Source organism: Nannospalax galili, unplaced genomic scaffold (genome assembly GCF_000622305.1).
Source record: "Nannospalax galili isolate Female #2095 unplaced genomic scaffold, S.galili_v1.0 scaffold161, whole genome shotgun sequence".
Classification (NCBI taxonomy): domain Eukaryota; kingdom Metazoa; phylum Chordata; class Mammalia; order Rodentia; family Spalacidae; genus Nannospalax; species Nannospalax galili.
The window spans coordinates 1,432,308-1,450,118 of NW_008348586.1; the positions used below are offsets into that span (position 1 = coordinate 1,432,308).

Here is a 17,811-nt window from a genome sequence, read left to right on the forward strand (position 1 = left end):
GGGCGGGGTGCGCGGCGGGCGCAGATGCCCGGGTGACCGCTGCGCCGCGGTCCCTGCGCCGCCTTTGTGCCGGGGAGGCGCGCGCGGGGACCTAATCCATCAAATTGTCTACAAATTGTGAAGAAAATTCAAAAACCATATGGTCGCCAGCGCCGGCGCGCTCTGGGCTGCGGAGGGCCGCGGCCGTGCCCGCACCGGGAGCCGCGGGGGGCTGGGCCCGGCTATTGTCGCCTGTCAGCGGCCGCCCCGGTCCCTGCGCCGCCTTTGTGCCGGGGAGGCGCGCGCGGGGACCTAATCCATCAAATTGTCTACAAATTGTGAAGAAAATTCAAAAACCATATGGTCGCCAGCGCCGGCGCGCTCTGGGCTGCGGAGGGCCGCGGCCGTGCCCGCACCGGGAGCCGCGGGGGGCTGGGCCCGGCTATTGTCGCCTGTCAGCGGCCGCCCGGGCCCATTCGTCCCGGCCTTCATGGTCCGCGCTCCGAATTACAGACCCATCCATCCTAAGAGAGGGCGATTTATGTCGCACGGGAGGAACCGGCCGCACGCCCGCACGACTGCCCGGCCTCTTTCCTTCTCTCTCTTCTTCTCTCTTCTCTCCTCTCTCTCTCTCTCTCTCTCTCTCTCTCTCTCTCTCTCTCTCTCAGCTCATATGTTTTGGTAGCCGCACAAAGAAGAGCTGTCTCTCTGCGGCTCTCTCACTCTCGCTCTGCTCCCGGTGTCTTTCTGTACTCCTTTTTCCCGGATTCTGGCTCACTTAGCTTCCTAGTGGACACACACGTTCCTGACTCAGGCCCTAGGGCCCATCGCCTGCCCGAGACCAGATGCGCGTTTCTCACATCAATTTTTCGGAGAAAAGAAGCAGAGCGGCCTGCAGGCGGGACCCTACTCTGGTGACAGCGGCCACTCGCCAGCCCAGTGACAACAAAAGCCCAGAGAGAAACACGCTCAGTTCAGGAAACTGAAAGCTCCCTGAGCCCCCGCCCCAGTCGCCCAAAGGACACTAGGAAACCCACAAAGTCCCTGAGAACACTAGATCCCTACAGGCCAGCGTTTGGGGGTGCTACCAGACACTTACTCCAACCCCCAGAGGCCTTGGGCTCACATTCCCGAGTGCCCAAGTGTGCAATTTAGTCTGTCCTGTTTGCCTTCGGCCTCACACTCCTTCAACTAACTCCCAATCCAGGCTGAAGCCCTCAGGGCGTGACCAAAACTTGGGAGGCTCCAGGCTCCACCCTGATCTTCGATTGAGTGACTCCTGCCAGTGTATCAGAGTTCAGCTGGAGCCTCAGGAAACACAGGTAGAAGGCGTCGAGTCAGGGGTGGAACGCACAAGCGCAGGACGAGTCTTGCCACACAAAAATTAATTTTGTGCGGCGGTGCTTTCCGCGTACATACGAGTTTTCTGTCGGCATCGCCAAGCCTTGCTTTTTACCCCGACCTGACGAAGCGGACTTCTGGCTCCATTTAGTGGTATCTGCTGAGTGCTCATTGGCAAAAAGCACCTCCTCCCACTGCTGTTCTTTTGCCCCTCTCGTTCACGCCAGCCCTGGAAAGTCCCCCAAATCTCTAAGGCTGGAGCGACCCGTAAGGGGCAACGGCGGAGAACCTCAGCCTGCCGCTGCTTCGGTACACCGGGCCCACTCACGGCAGACGCGGTCCGGGCCCATTCTAGTAAAATGGCAAAGACTTTATTTATCGGAGAAAGAGGCCTTGGGTACAGTCCGGGGTGGAGAGGGCAGGACAGGAGCAGGGAAAGAGTACCCGGAACCCACCCTCACCGGGCCACCCTTGTCTGGCCAAGTAGAGATAGGAGAGAGATGTTGGTGGCAAGATAGACCCAGAGCTACAGAGAAAGTGGGGGTAAGCGCTTGGGTCGGCCTTCTCTCTGTCTCTGTCACATGCAAAAAAATTCTAAAAAGAGTAAAAAATAATTCTAGGGCTTTGGGTTCTGTTTTCGATGGATGGTTAGTTGGATGTCCCCTTGCTTTGTCCCTAAGAGCTGGACTCCAGCAGTCAGTCCGAGAAAATGCGGAAGGAATGGAGGAATCTTAAAAATAGCGTTAGTGGGCATTGGGAGGCAGATATGGCATTGAAAACAGACTTCTCTCGCTGGGAAAAGGAAAGATCGATTTTGAAACTTGCAAGTCAGGACCCTGCTGCCTCCCTCACCCTCTTCTTACACTAGGGGGTTTAAAAAGGCAAACGGAAATAAAAAAGCCGAGGGAGGTGAGGAGGGAGCGGATCGGTGCATTCGCCACATGCAGAGAAAAATTAAAACAACCGGAGTTGTCCCCTCTTCTAGACCGCAGGAGTTAGTGTTTACCGCTCTCCCTCCGCTCAACGGTCAGCCAACCCGGCAGCACCGGAACTTTGAAAACATCGAAATCTCTGAGAATTAAAAAAATAAAAGAAAAAGATCAGGCTGCGGTGGGGAGAACCCACAGTATAGGTTTAAATATTTATACAGAAGCCATACACAATTGCACGGCCAGGGCTTCCGGGGCGGCGGAGACCGCGGGTGGCGGCCGGCCCCGCCGGCCAGCCCAGATTTATTGCTTCGAGAGGGAAGAGGCGGCGGCCGGGCCCAAGTCCCGACTCCGGGACGAGGGTGGAGGCGAGAGTTGCAGAGGAGGTCCCAGCTCCCCTTAGCGGTCCAGTCCGGGAGGCAGCGGAGTTGGGTCCGGAGTGGCAGTAGGTCCAGGGCGCCGCTCAATCGTCCACGTCTATCTCTTCGTCTTCCTCGTCCTCTGAGCAGTCCTGGCTGCTGGCCCGCTGGTCCGTGAGCGGAGAGGCTGGCGAGAGCTGCAAAGGCCCAGGGCCCGGGGCCTGCGGGGCACCTGGTGGCAGCGCCGGAGAACCCGGCCTCGACTTGGCCCTGCCGCAGGCACCGCCACCGCCGCCCGAAGCCTCCGAGTTCTGCTCGAGTTCCGCCAGCGCCACGATGTCCATCTGCCCGCTGGGGCCCAGTTTCTTGGCAGACTCCACGTCGGCCTTCATCTCCTCCAGGTCCCGCTTAAGCTTAGCGCGCCGATTCTGGAACCAGGTGATGACCTGTGCGTTGGTGAGGCCCAGCTGCTGCGCAATTTGGTCGCGATCTGCCGGGGACAGGTACTTCTGGTATAGGAAGCGCTTCTCCAACTCGTATATCTGGTGGTTGGTGAAGGCCGTGCGGGATTTTCGCCGTTTCTTGGGCGTCTGCCGCTGCCCAAAGATGGTCATCCCATCACGGCCTGTAAAGAAATGACAGTGTAGGTTCGTATCGGTAGAGTGAAGACCCCGCCCTGGCTCTCTCCCATAACTCCCCATCCGACCCTGGCCTGTCAGGTTGCTATTCCCCTCTCCAAATTGATTCCACCTTCTAGATCAGAGCAAGCCTGGCAAACCTGCCTCTGGTCTCCTGGAAGTCTTTAGAAGAAATGGTTTTGCTCTCTACTCCCTAAGAGTTGGTCTAAAAGATCCAAAGTCCAGAGAGTATAAAAGAGCTAAACAGAAACTCCCGCTTAAGGAACGATCACTGATTCTCCACCCCTTTCCAGTGACCGAACTCCATCCTACCCAGAAGTTCCCTGCAAAAAATTCTCTCTCTCTCCACTCCAGGAGTAAGACTGGGAGAGCCCAAGCGGCTGGGAACCTGAAAAAGTCGGTCAGACTGCAGAGAGAGCTGGGTTCACACTATCTCAAATCACCCGGAGTAGGAAGCCAGAGGTCCCTAGGAAACAGAGTCCTTCTCTACCTAACTCCGCTCCAGGAGGCAGCTGCTAGGGCTGGAGGGCCCTGGCGGCAGGCGTGGGCAGAGGCAGGAAGAGGCACAGGGCTCAAGGTACAGGACACTGAGCATGGGCCCCTGGGCGCAGGGGAATCAGGCTGTGCCTACCTTCGGCAGCCTGCAGGACGCTGACCTCCAGCCCCTTAAAGGTCTTGCTGGCGAGTTCTTCCAACGCGCACAGTGGCGAGGTCTGCGAAAGCAGAGCGCGGCCCGCCAGGGGCAAGCCGCCCGGCGCGTGCTTATCCGCGGCGGCCAGCAGGTGCGCCGCCCCACACAGCGAGTAACTTCTCCTCACAGACGGCTTGTTGAGGATGTCCTCGATGCTGAACGGCGTCAGCGGCTTGTTGGAGTTGGCGGGCGGCGGCAGGTGGTCCAGAGGGCTGCGCCGCCGCTCCTCCCCCGGCGCCGCCTTGCCGTCCTCTTTGGAAGTCATCTCGGCCTCTTTCGGGGGCCCGGCCGAGGCGGCTCGGGCCGCGGGGACCCAGCCCGCGGGCAGCTCGGGTACCGGACGGTGCGAGAGAAAGGCGAGGGGTGGGAAGGAGGCCGCGCCGCGTAGGGCGCGGACAGGCACCCGGCCGATTAGCGCGGCGACGGAGGCAGGCAGACCCGCGCGGGGCCCCGGGAGGAGAGCGCAGACGCGGGCGCCGCCGCCTCCGGGGTTTCCAGCAAGCCGGGGCCGGAGCCGGGGTACGCCGCTCGGGGCTCCAGTTTCGCCAGCCCGGGTGCTATTTAAAGGTGTCAGGTGGCTCCGCGGCGGCGGCTCCTGGCCCCGGGTCCTGGCGGCGGCAGTTGGAAGAGCCGAGGAGAGGACGCAGATCCCGGACTGCGAGGGGAGGCGGAGAGACCCGGCAATTGACTATTGCTAACAAGTTAGCCTTGATCGAGGAGTAATCAATTATCTGCAGCGCCACTTCTCTCCGTTCTCCCTTTCTCCTCTCTTCTTTCTCTGTTCTCTCTCCCCCGTCCTCTCTCTCCCTCTCCCTCCCTCCCTCTCTTCTCTCCACTCTGCTCCCCCCCCCCCCCCCCCCCCCCCCCCCCCCCGGGAAATGGTACTACTGTGGTTTCCACCGTGAAAGCTGAGGCTCAGAGAGGCCAATTAAACAGCCAAATACCCAGCAGTCTTCTCTATCTTCTACCTAGCTAACATCTGTGGGTTTGTTTTGTTGTTTTCTCTCCCCTCTGCCCCCCCCCCCCCGTCCCTCTTCTTCGCTACCTCTCCCTCGCCCTCTGTTTCACTCTCTGTCTGTCCAATGCAGGCGGCTCTAAGTTGGGAAGCTCATTAATTAGCGGGCCGGGGGTAGGAGGAGCCGGCTGGAATTAGCTTGCCTAATGCGCCTGTCAGTCCCAGCTCTCCGCCGTGCTCGGGCCGAGCTGTTTGTAAATTACATTAGAGGAGCCTTTATTGCTCCCGAACCTTGGGCTACTAAAAAGCCACCACCCCCACCCCAAACTGAGAGCCGCGCTCCGGGCACACCCGCCTCCTGCCGGCCTTCCTGGGACCGCAGCACCAGCGGGGAGGTCTGAGGCTCTCCAACCCGGGTTTTGGAGCTGGAGAGGGGTAGTAGGAGCCCCAGCCTCCGAGCGACGTGGCCGCTGCACGGGCCAGGTAAGAACTGGAGCTCGGGTGGGCCCTACTGCTGCCCAGCGTAGACTTTGACAAGCCCAGATCAAGAACCAAGCTCCCCTAGTCCCAGACTCTATTGCTGCTAAACCTCAACCCTGGGCCATGCGCCTGGAAAGGAGAAGCTGAGGGTTGGCCCATAAGAGGTCACAGTCAGCTTCCCAGCCCTGGGTGGGCGATGTGGGACAGAGGTGGGGACCCTAAGGGTTGGGGTGAGGGAAACAATTGGAGGACTCAGTCTTCCCCACCCGGAGAGGCAGAGGGAGGAGTTGTTGATGCTTATCTCCCCCGGCCTAAGCTTGATGCGGGCGCCCTACCTCCAGCAATCTTGCACTCTGTCTCCTCCCGCCGCGGCTCTCGGGGCCAGCTAGGGCCACTGTACATCTGATGACAGGCGTCTGACGGAAACTCAGGTGCCAGGGTTACCCGGGCGCGTTCAGGGCTTCCCGGCTGCTGTCTGCCCCAGGGCTGGGGCCGGAGCCCCGCTGCCCGCCCCGCCCAGCCCTGAACAGGGCTAGATTGTGCTGTACCGCGAGTCCAGCTGTTCCGGATGCGGAGTGGGGGCCGGGAAGGGGCCGGGCCACCGCTGGGGCTGCGCTCTCAGAAACTCGCAGTGAGACCCGTGGTTATGGACCCCTGGTCTGGAATCTGTGGATATTGGGCGAGCATTTTGTGTGCATCGTTATTTGAAAGTGTTTGTTTTTGAATGTGTGTATTTGTGTGTTGTTCTCCGCGTGTGTTTCTGTAAACGAATACGAACCTCTGAGCAGACAGGCAGGTTTGAACATCAGCTACATCTTTCTTTTCCTCGAGGCACCCTAGCAGGCTATGCCCTCAGGCCTTTTTCTCTCTTGCTACCCATCTGGTTTGTGTTGGGCCCTAATTTTCCATTTTTTCCCTAAGAGGAAGGGAGGGAAGGAAGAGGGTAGGAGCCAAGGGGAAAAGTGTCTCTCTCCTCCAGCTGCACACACCAGACCTGCTTTGTTTTAAACTCCTGGGTGGCCTGTGAGGGCATCCCCCTCAGCTTGGGCCAGAGAAGGGCACCGAGAGGGCACCTGGAGAAGTTGTGGACTAGGGTAGAGGGTGGGGATGGGAAGAATGGGCTCTCCTGCCTGCCACACCTGCCCTAGAGAGGGTTGGCACTAAGCTGGGTTCTGGGGCAGGGAGCAGGCTCTTTCTGCCAGCCTCCAGAGCAGGGGCCTCTGCACAGAGATAGATTTCATCTCTAATTTAGTTGTGTTTGGAGACATGGCTTGTAGCTCTCTGGAGTAAAAGGAATGAAGTGAAGAAAGACTGATTCTTGTGTGGGGCCTGCTTGAGAATGTTAGAAGCAGCTTTCTACTTCTTTACCTGCCTTCACCTGGCATTGGGGTGGGGTGAGGGCATCTGCTCTGAGGCAGAATTGGTGATAATAGAGATCTTAGTTCTCCCAGAGCTACAGATCTATCCCAGGTCCTAAGGCATCCACTGTCTCTGCTGGTTCATTCCTGTATCATAACTGATATCCTAGGAGCCATGAGGAGATCACTAATAACATAAAGTCAAAGTCTAAGGACTGGTGGAGAGGAACCTGAGAGAGAAGGAGCAGGGGAGATGTGAAGGAGAGTTCAAGACACATCTGTTCTCTTCCTGCTTCCTGTCCCCAGGATCTACCTCAGCTCTTTCCTGTCATAACACCAAAGCCCAGCCCTCTTAGGGTCTTGACCTGAAGACTAAACTAAAACTTAAAGACAAGCCCAGCCCCTACTAGTGCTCATCTCCCACTCTCTGAAGACCAGTGGAGTTGAGAGTTACTGGGAAGCTGCCAAGAAGAGGTGGAATGTGAACTGGAGAGCAGAAGGGTCCTGTTCCCTGGGATCTTTAGTCTTTGTTCACATCATGCCAAAGTGGGAAGGACATGCTATAGTCATTTACTGCATTCCCTCCATGTACCTCCCCTTCCCACCTGCCTTGCCTGTATCTGCTGCCCCCATCCCGTGGATTTACTTCTTTGGCCTAATTGGTTAGCCTCTCAGCCAGATATGCTCAAGAGCACAGCATGTTCAAGGGTGCATGGAATTGTGGTACCACCTGGCATTTTGTTATTTTGGTTCATTTTGCCCAGATCACCTGGTCTAAGCCTCCTTAGAAACCTGTCCACCTGCCCTAGCCACTTTTTCCCAACCCTGAGGACCTCCCCATCTCCAATCCCCCCTTAAGAAAAAATATTGTGTGGCAGACTAGGATTCTCTAGACTCCTAACAACTCAAATTTAGCTGGGTGTGGTGGCACATGCCTTTAATCTCAGCAGAGGCAGGCAGATCTCTCTGAGTTCGAGGCCAACTAGATCTACATACGACATAGTGAGTTCCAGGCCAGCTGGGGTTATAGGGAAACCCTGTCACAAAAAGGCCAAAAACAAAAAACAACAACCCCCCCCACACACACAAACAAAAAACTCAAATTTGCTGGCCTCTGGTACCCTTCTTACAGAAATAGAGTTTTAGATTTTGAGGATTCTTGAGTAAGGGAATTCCAGGCAGCCTGGACTTTTACAGGCCTGCCCACCAAATATGTCAGATGGGTTTCTATCCAGTAAATAGGGTCAAAATGACGGTGCAACATGGAGGGGGAATGACTCTGATCCAGACTGCCCTCTCAGAGGAGTTGATCACACAACTCCAAAAAGGGAAGAAGCCTACAGAGGGATGAAGGGTGATTGGAAGAAACCCAATCATTACAGTTCAAACTGTGTTTCTGCCCAAATGCCCTCCCGGGACCCTGCACTGGGATGATGGAGACACTCCCTGGTCCAACTGGGCCAGGACCTTTTTACCTGGAGTCGGAGGGAACTGGTCTCTGGAGTCTGCTCTACAGAGGGATGCCCAATGCAGAAGCTGGTCTCCACATATCCTGACCCCTGAATTCTTGCTCACTGTTTATAAGGCTAGAGTCCAGCCTTATTCTATCTCTAAAGGAATAAGGGATTATTTTTGCCAAGAATCTGGTTCTCTCTCAATTTAGGGAATATTTCAGATAAAGAGGAGGAATTGTACAGCATTTGATGTTCATGAACTTGTCTTATAGGGGGATCCTGCAGACCCAAAGGAAACAAATTGTTCCTTAGCAAAAGAGAATAATTGCCTCAGTCCATCTCCAAGGCTCCATCAGATTCAATCCAGGTTGTTGGGTAGTCCAATTTTGTTCCCAGATTCCTGGTGTAAGGACCACTATTGGCCCTCAAGTTGGAGTTCTTTCTAAGAATAGGGTCTGGTATGACTCAGAATGAGCTAACTTGATCACCACTCCAGATGGCTTTTGTCCTACCTATGAGATTCTTTTTTTTAAAAAGCTTTATTTTATTTTACGTATATAAATGAGTGCCTGAATATATGTATGTGCACCCTGCACATGCCTGGTGCCCACGGAGGCCAGAAGAGGGTACAGGATCCCTTGGAACTGGAGTTATAGGCAGTTGTGAGCTGCCATGTGGGTACTGGGAAATGAACCCAAACCCAGGTCCTCTGCAAAAGTAGCAGGTGCTTTTCACTGAGCCATTTCTCCAGCCCCACCTCTGAGATTCTTAATCAGAAGTCTCGAAGGTCTCTCTCTGTGAATAAGCTTTGTAAGTTCTTCCAATCCCAGAAATTGTGTGTAAAATTCATATGTGAGCTCAAGTGAACATATTTTTCTGGGACTAATATTACATAACACATTGGATTCTCAAAAGGGTTGGAGATCCAGAAAAGGCAAGGGGCAAAATGAGGCCAGTGGGGGGAAGGGAGGTAGGCCAGTGGGGAATGCAAGGGAAGTTGTCTCCTCTCAGGCCTAGGGAGCAAAAAGCCAGCTGCTCCAAAATTTGGGCTGGGCTCCAAGCCTGCTCCTGAACCTGCCCTGCTTTCCCTAGCCAGGCACAGCTCTCCTGGCTTCTGAGGGTGGGACAGGATCTGCATCTGGGCTGTTCTTTGGGGAACTCGCCTTCTCTGTTCATTCTCTCCCTTCTTTTGTGGATTGAATTCCTTCAGATCAGTGTCAAGGCACTTTAGCCCTGCATAGAGAGAGGGACCATTGTTTTTATAACTGTGGGAGAGGCACTGACAGACCACCAACTGCCAGAGACAGGCTGGGCTAGACTAATTCCCCAGAGATGCTCAAGGCCCACCCTGTGCCCAGTCTCTGCAGCTTCCAGAACAGCCCTCTCTTTGGTTTCAATCCTTTGCTCCCATCATCCTGGGTCAGAATAGCCTCTATCATTTCTCTTCCTGGCATCTCTTTCCCTATGCTAGGACCAAACTCATCACCCTGGGGAAATCTCACTTGCCCATCTAGCTCTTCAGCATACCCCCTTGGAGGTCACATTGCCAGGCATGTGCTGATCTGTTATCCCTTCCATCTGGTTGTGAACTTGAAAAAGACAGGATCGCTATCTCCTATCTATGCCCCTGTGCCAGCCTGGCATATACCAAGAGCTCCCCAGACATTTGTTGAATACATAAACTAAATGGATTAGAGACAGAAAAAAAAAAAAAGGACAAAGAGCCAGGCAGAGAACTCAGTTTGCATCCCTGGAGAGAAGACCAAGAGTGCAAGGGGAGGGTAGGTACACTGTTTTTGCCAGCTGCATGCAGATGTGTGAGGCACCCTGCTGCTCACACCTCAACACATGCAGAGGGGCTCAGACACTTCATTCTTTAATTCTTTGGGGGGAGTTGGGTTCTGGATCCAGCTGTGGCCTGACTTATAAATGGACTTTAGTTTTTTTTGTTTGCTTTGTTTTGTTTTAAACAGGATTGATTCCTTACCACGTGATGGAGGATGGATAGAAGACTGGGCTGGAGTAATGAGCAGGCAGGTGAGACAGGAAAACACATCCATCCCACTCCTATAATGCAGAGGGTCTGTGAAGAGGGTAATGGAATTTGCCTGTGCGTTTGGGGGGAGTGAGTACTGGTTCTGTCCCCAGCCAAGGTGGCATTAGAGTTACACTTTGAAAAACCAGAAATATTTGGGTAGGTGACTAAGCAAAGATCATTTGGAAGCACGGGGAAATAAGCAAGAAGCCCAGAAGGAGAGGGGTCTCCATGTCCCATCTCCCTCTGTTGCCTGGGAGGTGAGCTGCTGCAGTCAGGAGGAAACCCTAGTCTAGTCCTTTATGCACCCCCAGCAGGTTATTGGGTTGCTTTTATCCTTGAGGGGAGGGGCTGAGAGGCTGCACTCTGCACTTCTGGTTGGGCTAACAATGTGGGTTTCCTTCTTGCCACCTTAGAATTCCAAGAGCGGATATCCTTTTTTACTAACTCAGGAGAACTAGAACCTGCCGGGTGGAGGCAAACCGGCTAATGGTAGCCAGCGTTCTCCAATCTACCTAAGGCCTCCCTGTGTTTTGGAGGGCGCTGGGCGCAGGCCAGGCCAGGTGTAAAGGGGTTGGAGCCGGGGAAGCACAGAAGTTAAGAGAGACTAGGATACTGAGGAGCCCGCCTCCGGGCGGCTAGGAGAGTGCGGAAAAGGTCTGAGTCAGGCTCTTCATAATAAACTGCACGTGAATAATTTAGCAGCTGCGCGGGGGCTCATTGCATTAGCGCCACGACCGCGCATACTGCCCTGCGAGTCCCACGCGAGTGAATCGAGCGGTCACACTGAGTAAGAAGTAGAGAGCCAAGTAGAAGACCCCCTGCCCGCAGGTATCCTGAATTATAACCAGGTGAAATCCCACCAGCCTCCTAATCCTGGATCCCCTTGGGCTCCCTGGTCAGAAGCAACCTTCTGGGCAGTGCTGTTCCACCTAAGGCGCTTAAGAGCGCCCAGACCCTGGGCAAGATAGGACAGGCCCCGGCTGAAGCCCGAATAGGAAAAGAGAATGCGAATATCGAATATCGGACCCTAAGCCCCGGGAACGTGGAGGCGGCTCTAAAGCTAAAGTGAAGACAGGCTCTTTCTGCTCCCTTCCGGTTGCTTAGGCCCACCCTGATTTCCCTGGGATTGAAGTGAGGCGCAGAGAACGCCACAGAGCCCCCCGCCTGCTCTCGGCTCTCAGGTTCGCAGGCTCCAGTCCCTGCATCTTCTGCACCCGAAGGTCCATTTTCCGCCACGTTAGACTCTGTGCCCCGGCCCAACTGACTCGCCCTGTTTGGGAAGGAAGCGCTAAACTACTGGACCTGGTAGAGAGGTTAAAATGTAGAGTTTCAGCGGCCGTATTTCGTTAGAGCAGAATCTGTTTCCTTTGGCCTTTCCTGCTTCCTATGTAGCCCTTGGGTTCCAGATCTTGAGAGATGCAGCCACCGGATCTCCCGCATCCATCCACACCTTCGATTTCCTCAGTTCCTGCTTTTATTTCCATTAGGTCAACCCTGACGGGGGTCTTCAGCCACCTGCTCCTTTTCTCACTGGCCCTTCAGGGCGACGCCTAGGAGGACCCCAGTCAGGTCTTCAAAATATCCTGCACAGCCAGACCCAAGCCAGGGAGGCAGCTCGCTCTGACCCTAGCCTGCTGCATCTTCCTCCATCCACCCTACCTCCTCCTCCTCTTCCCTAGGAAGCAATTCTTTCTTCCTGATTTTAATTCGTTCTGAGGTATTCTGCCCGAAGGCCTGGCCCCTGGGAAAGCCTGGACTTAGTTTGGGGCTCTTGGCCAAACATCTAACGGTTTCCCGGTTTCACGGAAGCCAAGTAGGGAGGCTCAGGGGTCCTCAAAGATGCAGGTTACACTGAACATCTTGACCTGAAGACGGCGGCGCCTCCCATGGTCGGTTGTGTGATCTTGGGTAAGTCTTAACTTCTTGGACTCTTTTAGTGACAAAGGGGCTGGAGGTTTAGGACCGACTGTTTTCCTGTGTGGGGAAGGGAACTGCTCTATGTTGAAGCCTAAGGAGGATTCGAGGTTGGAGAGAATTCTAGATCTAAAATGGCCATTTATTTTAACGAATATTTTGGAAACAATTGGCAGTTGTTTCTTGTTTTTCTTCTTTACAGTTGATGGAGCCCCAGGCACTTGAATCCTTCTCTCCAGATCTTGCCATGTCTCCATTTTGGTGAAAAAGAAACTGAGGCTAAGATCACATCTGATCTGCCACATAAGTCTGCGGCATAAATGGTGTTTGAATCCAGACCCAATTCCCAGCATTCTCTTGCAAGTTGAGTAGTGTCTTGTTGGATGGGTGAATGGAGTACTGGCCAGTGGAGAAGAGATGGGCTGAATCCCACCCCCATCCCCCCACACCTCAGCATTCCTTGTTTTTAACTCTGGGAAAGTTTTTCCGTTTTGTTTGTTGTTTTTGAGATAGGCTCTCACTCTGTAGTCCTGACTGGCTTGGAACTCACTGTGTAGAGCAGGCTGGCTTCCAACTCATAGAGATCCACCTGCCTCTGCCTCCCCAGTACTGACATTAAAGGCAGACAACACCACAACTGGTAAGTTTAAAAAATAATAATTATTTGAGAATTTCATAGTGTATTTTGATGACTCTGGTAAGGTTTTGAAATTCTAGTAAACAATTTTGGCTGCACCTAGAATAGGATGGAAATAAGACCTGGGGAGGTACTTCTGACAAGTTGTGAGAACGCACCAGTGGGGAAGGCCAAGGTGTCTGGGCTGAGATAGAAACCATCATTCCAGAATTTGTCTTCCTCAGAGTCTATCCACCCATTCATCAGACTGTTGTCCTGTGGGGCCTATGACCCGGGTCACAAGAGGAAGAAGGAATGTGAAGTTGATGGCTGGCCCAGATGATTCTCCATCCCCCCATCCTTCTCCCTCTCCAGGGACACTGCTACTCAGAGATGGAGTCCCCTGGCTGTAGAGGTGGGATTGGCAGTGGGCAGCAGAGTGGAAATTGAAGCGTGGGATCCTCTATGCAGGCAGGGAGGGGCTGGAGTCCAGCTCCCCAGCGACTGGTTCCTGCGCTCCAGCCTATGGGTTGTTGCCCTATGGCAACCGGTACAGGCCAGGCGTCCTTCACTACAAGTCCCATTACGTTGTATTTATGTTCCACTTTATTGCTTTTTCCCCTCTCTTATTATGGTCTCACTCTGGGGGAGGCAAAGGATATAATATATTCATCTTTATTATACCAAATCTGTGTGAAACATTTAATAAAACACTGTTTCCCCACAGCCAGGGATATTAGTGTGAGCCATTCTTCAGTTAATGCTCCTATGATGAGGGCACCTTGGTCACAGGACCTGCTGCTGGATGCTGGAGGGAGGTGCAGGCTACTCTGTGCCCTCTGTGCCTTCTCTGCAGGACCTGCCAGCTCCAGCATGGGCAGGAAGGTCTCAGAAGAGTACAGATCAAGTCCCCTATGTTCCTAACCCTCTATGAACCTTGGTTTGCACCAATGAAAATGTAGGGAATTCTTTTCCTGCCCCCCATGAAGGACTTTTGGGAGACTAGACATACTGTGAGGATGGAGGACTTATGGGGAGGGGATAGATGAAGGCCAAAGAGAAAAATCCAGAGGCTGCAGAAGTGATCCCATGAAAATTAGACTAAGTTAGACCCCAAAGGAGAAGCAGAAAGAGCACCTCCAAACTGAGGGGAGCTCAGGAGGTTTCTCCACAGACTCCTGGGTCTTACTTTTAGGATCCTAGAAAGAACCTCTGTCATCTTAGCCCTTGAATAGTCTTCTCCGAGAAGAAAAATCTCTCTCACTCTCTGCATGTGAAGGCTACAGAACAATCTTATGTGTTGCACTCCAGGAGCTGTCCACCTTGTTTTTTGAGCCAAGGTCTCTCCTTGGCCTGGGGGCTCCAAGATTTAGCTAGGCTGGCTGGCCAGGGAGCCTCAGAGACCCACCCTTCTGTTTCTACCTCTTCAGGGCTGAGATTACAAGCATGCCACCACACCAACTTAAAACATTTTTTATGCTGGGTGTGGTGGCGTACGCCTTTAATCCCAGCACTCGGGAGGCAGAGGCAGGTGGATCTTTGTGAGTTTGAGGCCAGCCTGGTCTACATAGTGAGTTCCAGGACAGCTGGGGCTACAAGGAGATCCTGTCTCAAAAAAGACAAAAAAAAACATTTTTATTACATTTTATTTATTATGGATGGATGGATGTACACAGGTGTGTGCATGTGTGTGTGGCATGGTGCACATGTAGAGGTCAGAGAACAAATTGCAGTAGTCAGCTCTTTCCTTCTACCATGTGGGTCTCCAGGATCAAGCTCAAGTGGTCAGGTTCTGTGACCCACACCCTGTGTTTTTACCTGAGTTCCAGGGAATCAAACTCAAGTCCTCGTGCTTACTCAGCAAGCACTTTACCCAGTTAGCCATCAACCCAGCCCAGGAAAATCCTCTTTTTTAAAAAATAATATTTTATTTTTATCTTATGTGTATAAATGTATTGTCTGCTTGTATGTGAGTGCACCCGTGTCGTGCAGTGCCACGGAGGTCAGAAGAAGGCTTCGGATTTCCCTGGAACTGGAGTTCAGGATGGTTCACAGATGCCATGTGGGTGCTGGGAATTGAATCCGGGTCCTCTGCAAGAGCAGTCAGTGCTCTTAACTGCTGAGCCATCTCTCTAGCCCCAGGAAAACCCTCTTTAACTTCCATTTTATAGTTAGTAAATTGAAGCTCAAGAAGTTCAAGTGGCTTGTTTGAGATGATCCAGCTAGGGAGTAGTAGAACAGATCACCTTGTTTTGAAGTCTCCATGTCTCTCCTTCCCACAGCTCTCAGGATCCCTGTTCTCCCCACCACCACCGCATCCTCCAAGGTTTTCATGGCCTATAAACTTTACATTCTGCCTTCTACACACACACACACACACACACACACACACACACACACACAAGATGCCCAAGGGAAGGAGAAATAGTCTGCTAACTTTCCACATTCAGGCCCACTGCTCAGTGCCCTTTAGAGACCACTGTCTGATGCTGAGAGGGCCAAGATCTGGTCTGATTTAGGCAGCTTAAGGCACTGCACAGGGACAACTGGTGGCCCAGTGAGGTCACCAGGAGAATTTGGGCAGGGGGAGTTTGAAAAAAGATAGAGAGGCAGAGTGTGGTGGTACATGCCTTTAGTCCCAGCACTCAGGAGGCAGAGACACGCAGATATCAGTGAGTTAGAGGCTAGCCTGATCTACATAGCAGGTTCCAGGCCAGCTGAGGCTACAGGGAGACTCTGTCTCAAAAATACCAAAAATTAAAAAAAAAAAGATAGAGAACCTCCTTATTAGGATTAACATCTTCCCCATTCGCTCCTTTGGTGGTTGAAGGTTCTTGGGGAACCCTACACCTCCAGCAGCCTGGGGTTGGCTGAGTGAGGCGCATACAGACTAACCTCATGATAGGGTGAGGCAAGGAAGGTGTATGGGACTCAAAATTTAAGGAGACACTGATCTCTGTTGTGAAGACCCCTTAAGTTTGTACCTTAGACCTTTTACCATTTCAGCCTCTTCTTGACTCCATTGGATGGTCCCAGGAGATGGAGACTCCACCTGTGAATTTCTGAGAGGGGACTTGGAGGCTGAGCTCAGACTTTCAAAGCATAAAAGTATAAGCAAGCAGTGGGAAGGAGCTGCCTTGGTGTGGGGATGAGCATCCCCAGCATGTGGAGTATGCAAGCAGAGCTTAGGCAGCACTGAAAAGGATAATTGGGTTCACTGCTCCCCCATCATCAATCTTCTCCATTCTGCCATTACTTATTTTGTGTCAGATAAGAGCTGTGCCCACATTATCTCATGTAATGCATATAATTATGTTTTAGCCAAGGGTAGGATGTCAGAGTCTCTATTTGGTCCCTTCAGGCTCTGAGAATTATTGTTGTGTAAGATGAGGACACTGACTGATTGGGTGGTTTGAAGTATTGTGGCTATTGTACATGGACTGGACTTGTCTCATGACCTTTATGAATAAGTAAGCTCTTCTCATCTTCTATTTTATGATTCCCTCTCCTATTCCATGTCAAGCAAGGAACTGGTCACATAGCAGTATTGAATAAATAAGTGCTGGAAAAATCCAGGAACACACTAATGTCTAAAAGCTGTCTCTCTACCTGGTCAGCTGTTTTGTAGGCTGTCATCAGCAGAGTCACTAGGGTGACCACTTGGGGAGCCAATACTAGATATCTCTCCACTCACTATCACTCTTCCTCTACAGCTGAGTTGAGTTTAGCAGGTGCTTCTAGAGCCTCCTTCTGCATCCTGTGCCCATCAATGTGCTAGCTTGTGGCTAAAACAAGAACCAGCTAGGTTCTGCCAGTGCAGAAGGACCTCAGGACAAACTGCAAGAAGCTTTTGAGAAGCTGTTCAGATGGAGAAAGGGCCTCTAGGGGATCAGGGCCTGGAAAAGCCCTGAAGTCAACAAATCCACCTGGCAGAGCTGAATCTGAGCTACCTCTGAAGAATTGGGCAGGACTGAATGAGTGGTTGGAGGGAAGATACAGAGTTCTGAGTTGGAGTGAGGGGGCTGCAAGTGCAAGTAGGCAGAGGTGGGAATGTTCATGACAGTTTTCAGGGTTGACAGGCTGGCCTGCTAGAACACCAAAAGATAAGTGGGAGAAAAACTTTGACTATCTAGGCCCAGAACTCAAGATCAGAAATTAAAGTTCAGAAATTAAGGTTTATATCCTACAGCCCAGAAACCAGGGTCTAGAACTCAGAACCCAAGACCAAATTCAACACATAGTCTTGTCCAAAGCTGTTCCCTCCAGTAATATGAGGCTACTTTTATTTATTTAAATTTTATTTATTGATGGATTTTTATGTGTGTGAGTGTTTTGCCTGCATGTATATAAGTGTACCATGTGTGTGTAATGCCCATAGAAGCCAAAAGAGTGTGTTGGAGCCTCTGGAACTGCAGTTAAGTATGGTGTTAGCCACCATTTGAATGCTGGGAACTGAACCTGGGTCCTCTGCAAAAGCAGATAGTGCTCTTAACTGCAGAGTCATCTTTCTAGTTATGTATTTATGTATGTATGTATTTATTTATTTATTTATTTATTTATTTATTTGAGACAGGGTCTCATGTAGTCCAGATTGGCCTAGAATGTGTTAGGTAGTAGAGGATAACCTTGAACTTCTGATCATCCTGCTTCAGGCTCCCCAGTGTTGGGATTACAGGCATACACTACCATGCTCTGTGTTATGCAGTACAGGGAACTGAACCCAAGGTCTTGTGCATACTAGGCAATCTCTCTACCAACTGAGCTACAATGATAGCATCAAGGTATTTGAACCTATTGGAAAACAAGATGGACTCTTCAGAGTGGACTGGGGTAGTGCTAGACTATGATCCCAGCATTTAGGAGGTGGAAGCAGGAGGATCAAGAGTCCAGTTATTCTCTGGACTCTTGCTACATGAGACCCTGTCTCAAAAGAAAAACAAAAAAATGGACTATTTTAATCGGTTGAGTCAGAGCCAAGTCAAAAGCCAACCTAGATCTGCTAGAGGCCTGACCCCAGGGACTAGCAAGACCTAGCTTTCTGGGCTTCCCCAAATCCCAT

General features: G+C 52.3%; 1 protein-coding gene across 1 annotated transcript; it reads right to left on the reverse strand.

Annotated features, from left to right (window-relative positions):
* Window positions 1-2,431: 2,431 nt before the first annotated feature.
* Window positions 2,432-4,332, reverse strand: Lbx1 (ladybird homeobox 1). The gene is made up of 2 exons (XM_008845589.1): window positions 3,878-4,332; window positions 2,432-3,233 (listed from the first exon to the last, which is right to left on the reverse strand). The coding sequence occupies exons 1-2, from the start codon at window positions 4,200-4,202 to the stop codon at window positions 2,713-2,715; spliced, it is 846 nt and encodes a 281-aa protein (XP_008843811.1). The 5' UTR covers window positions 4,203-4,332; the 3' UTR covers window positions 2,432-2,712.
* Window positions 4,333-17,811: the final 13,479 nt, after the last annotated feature.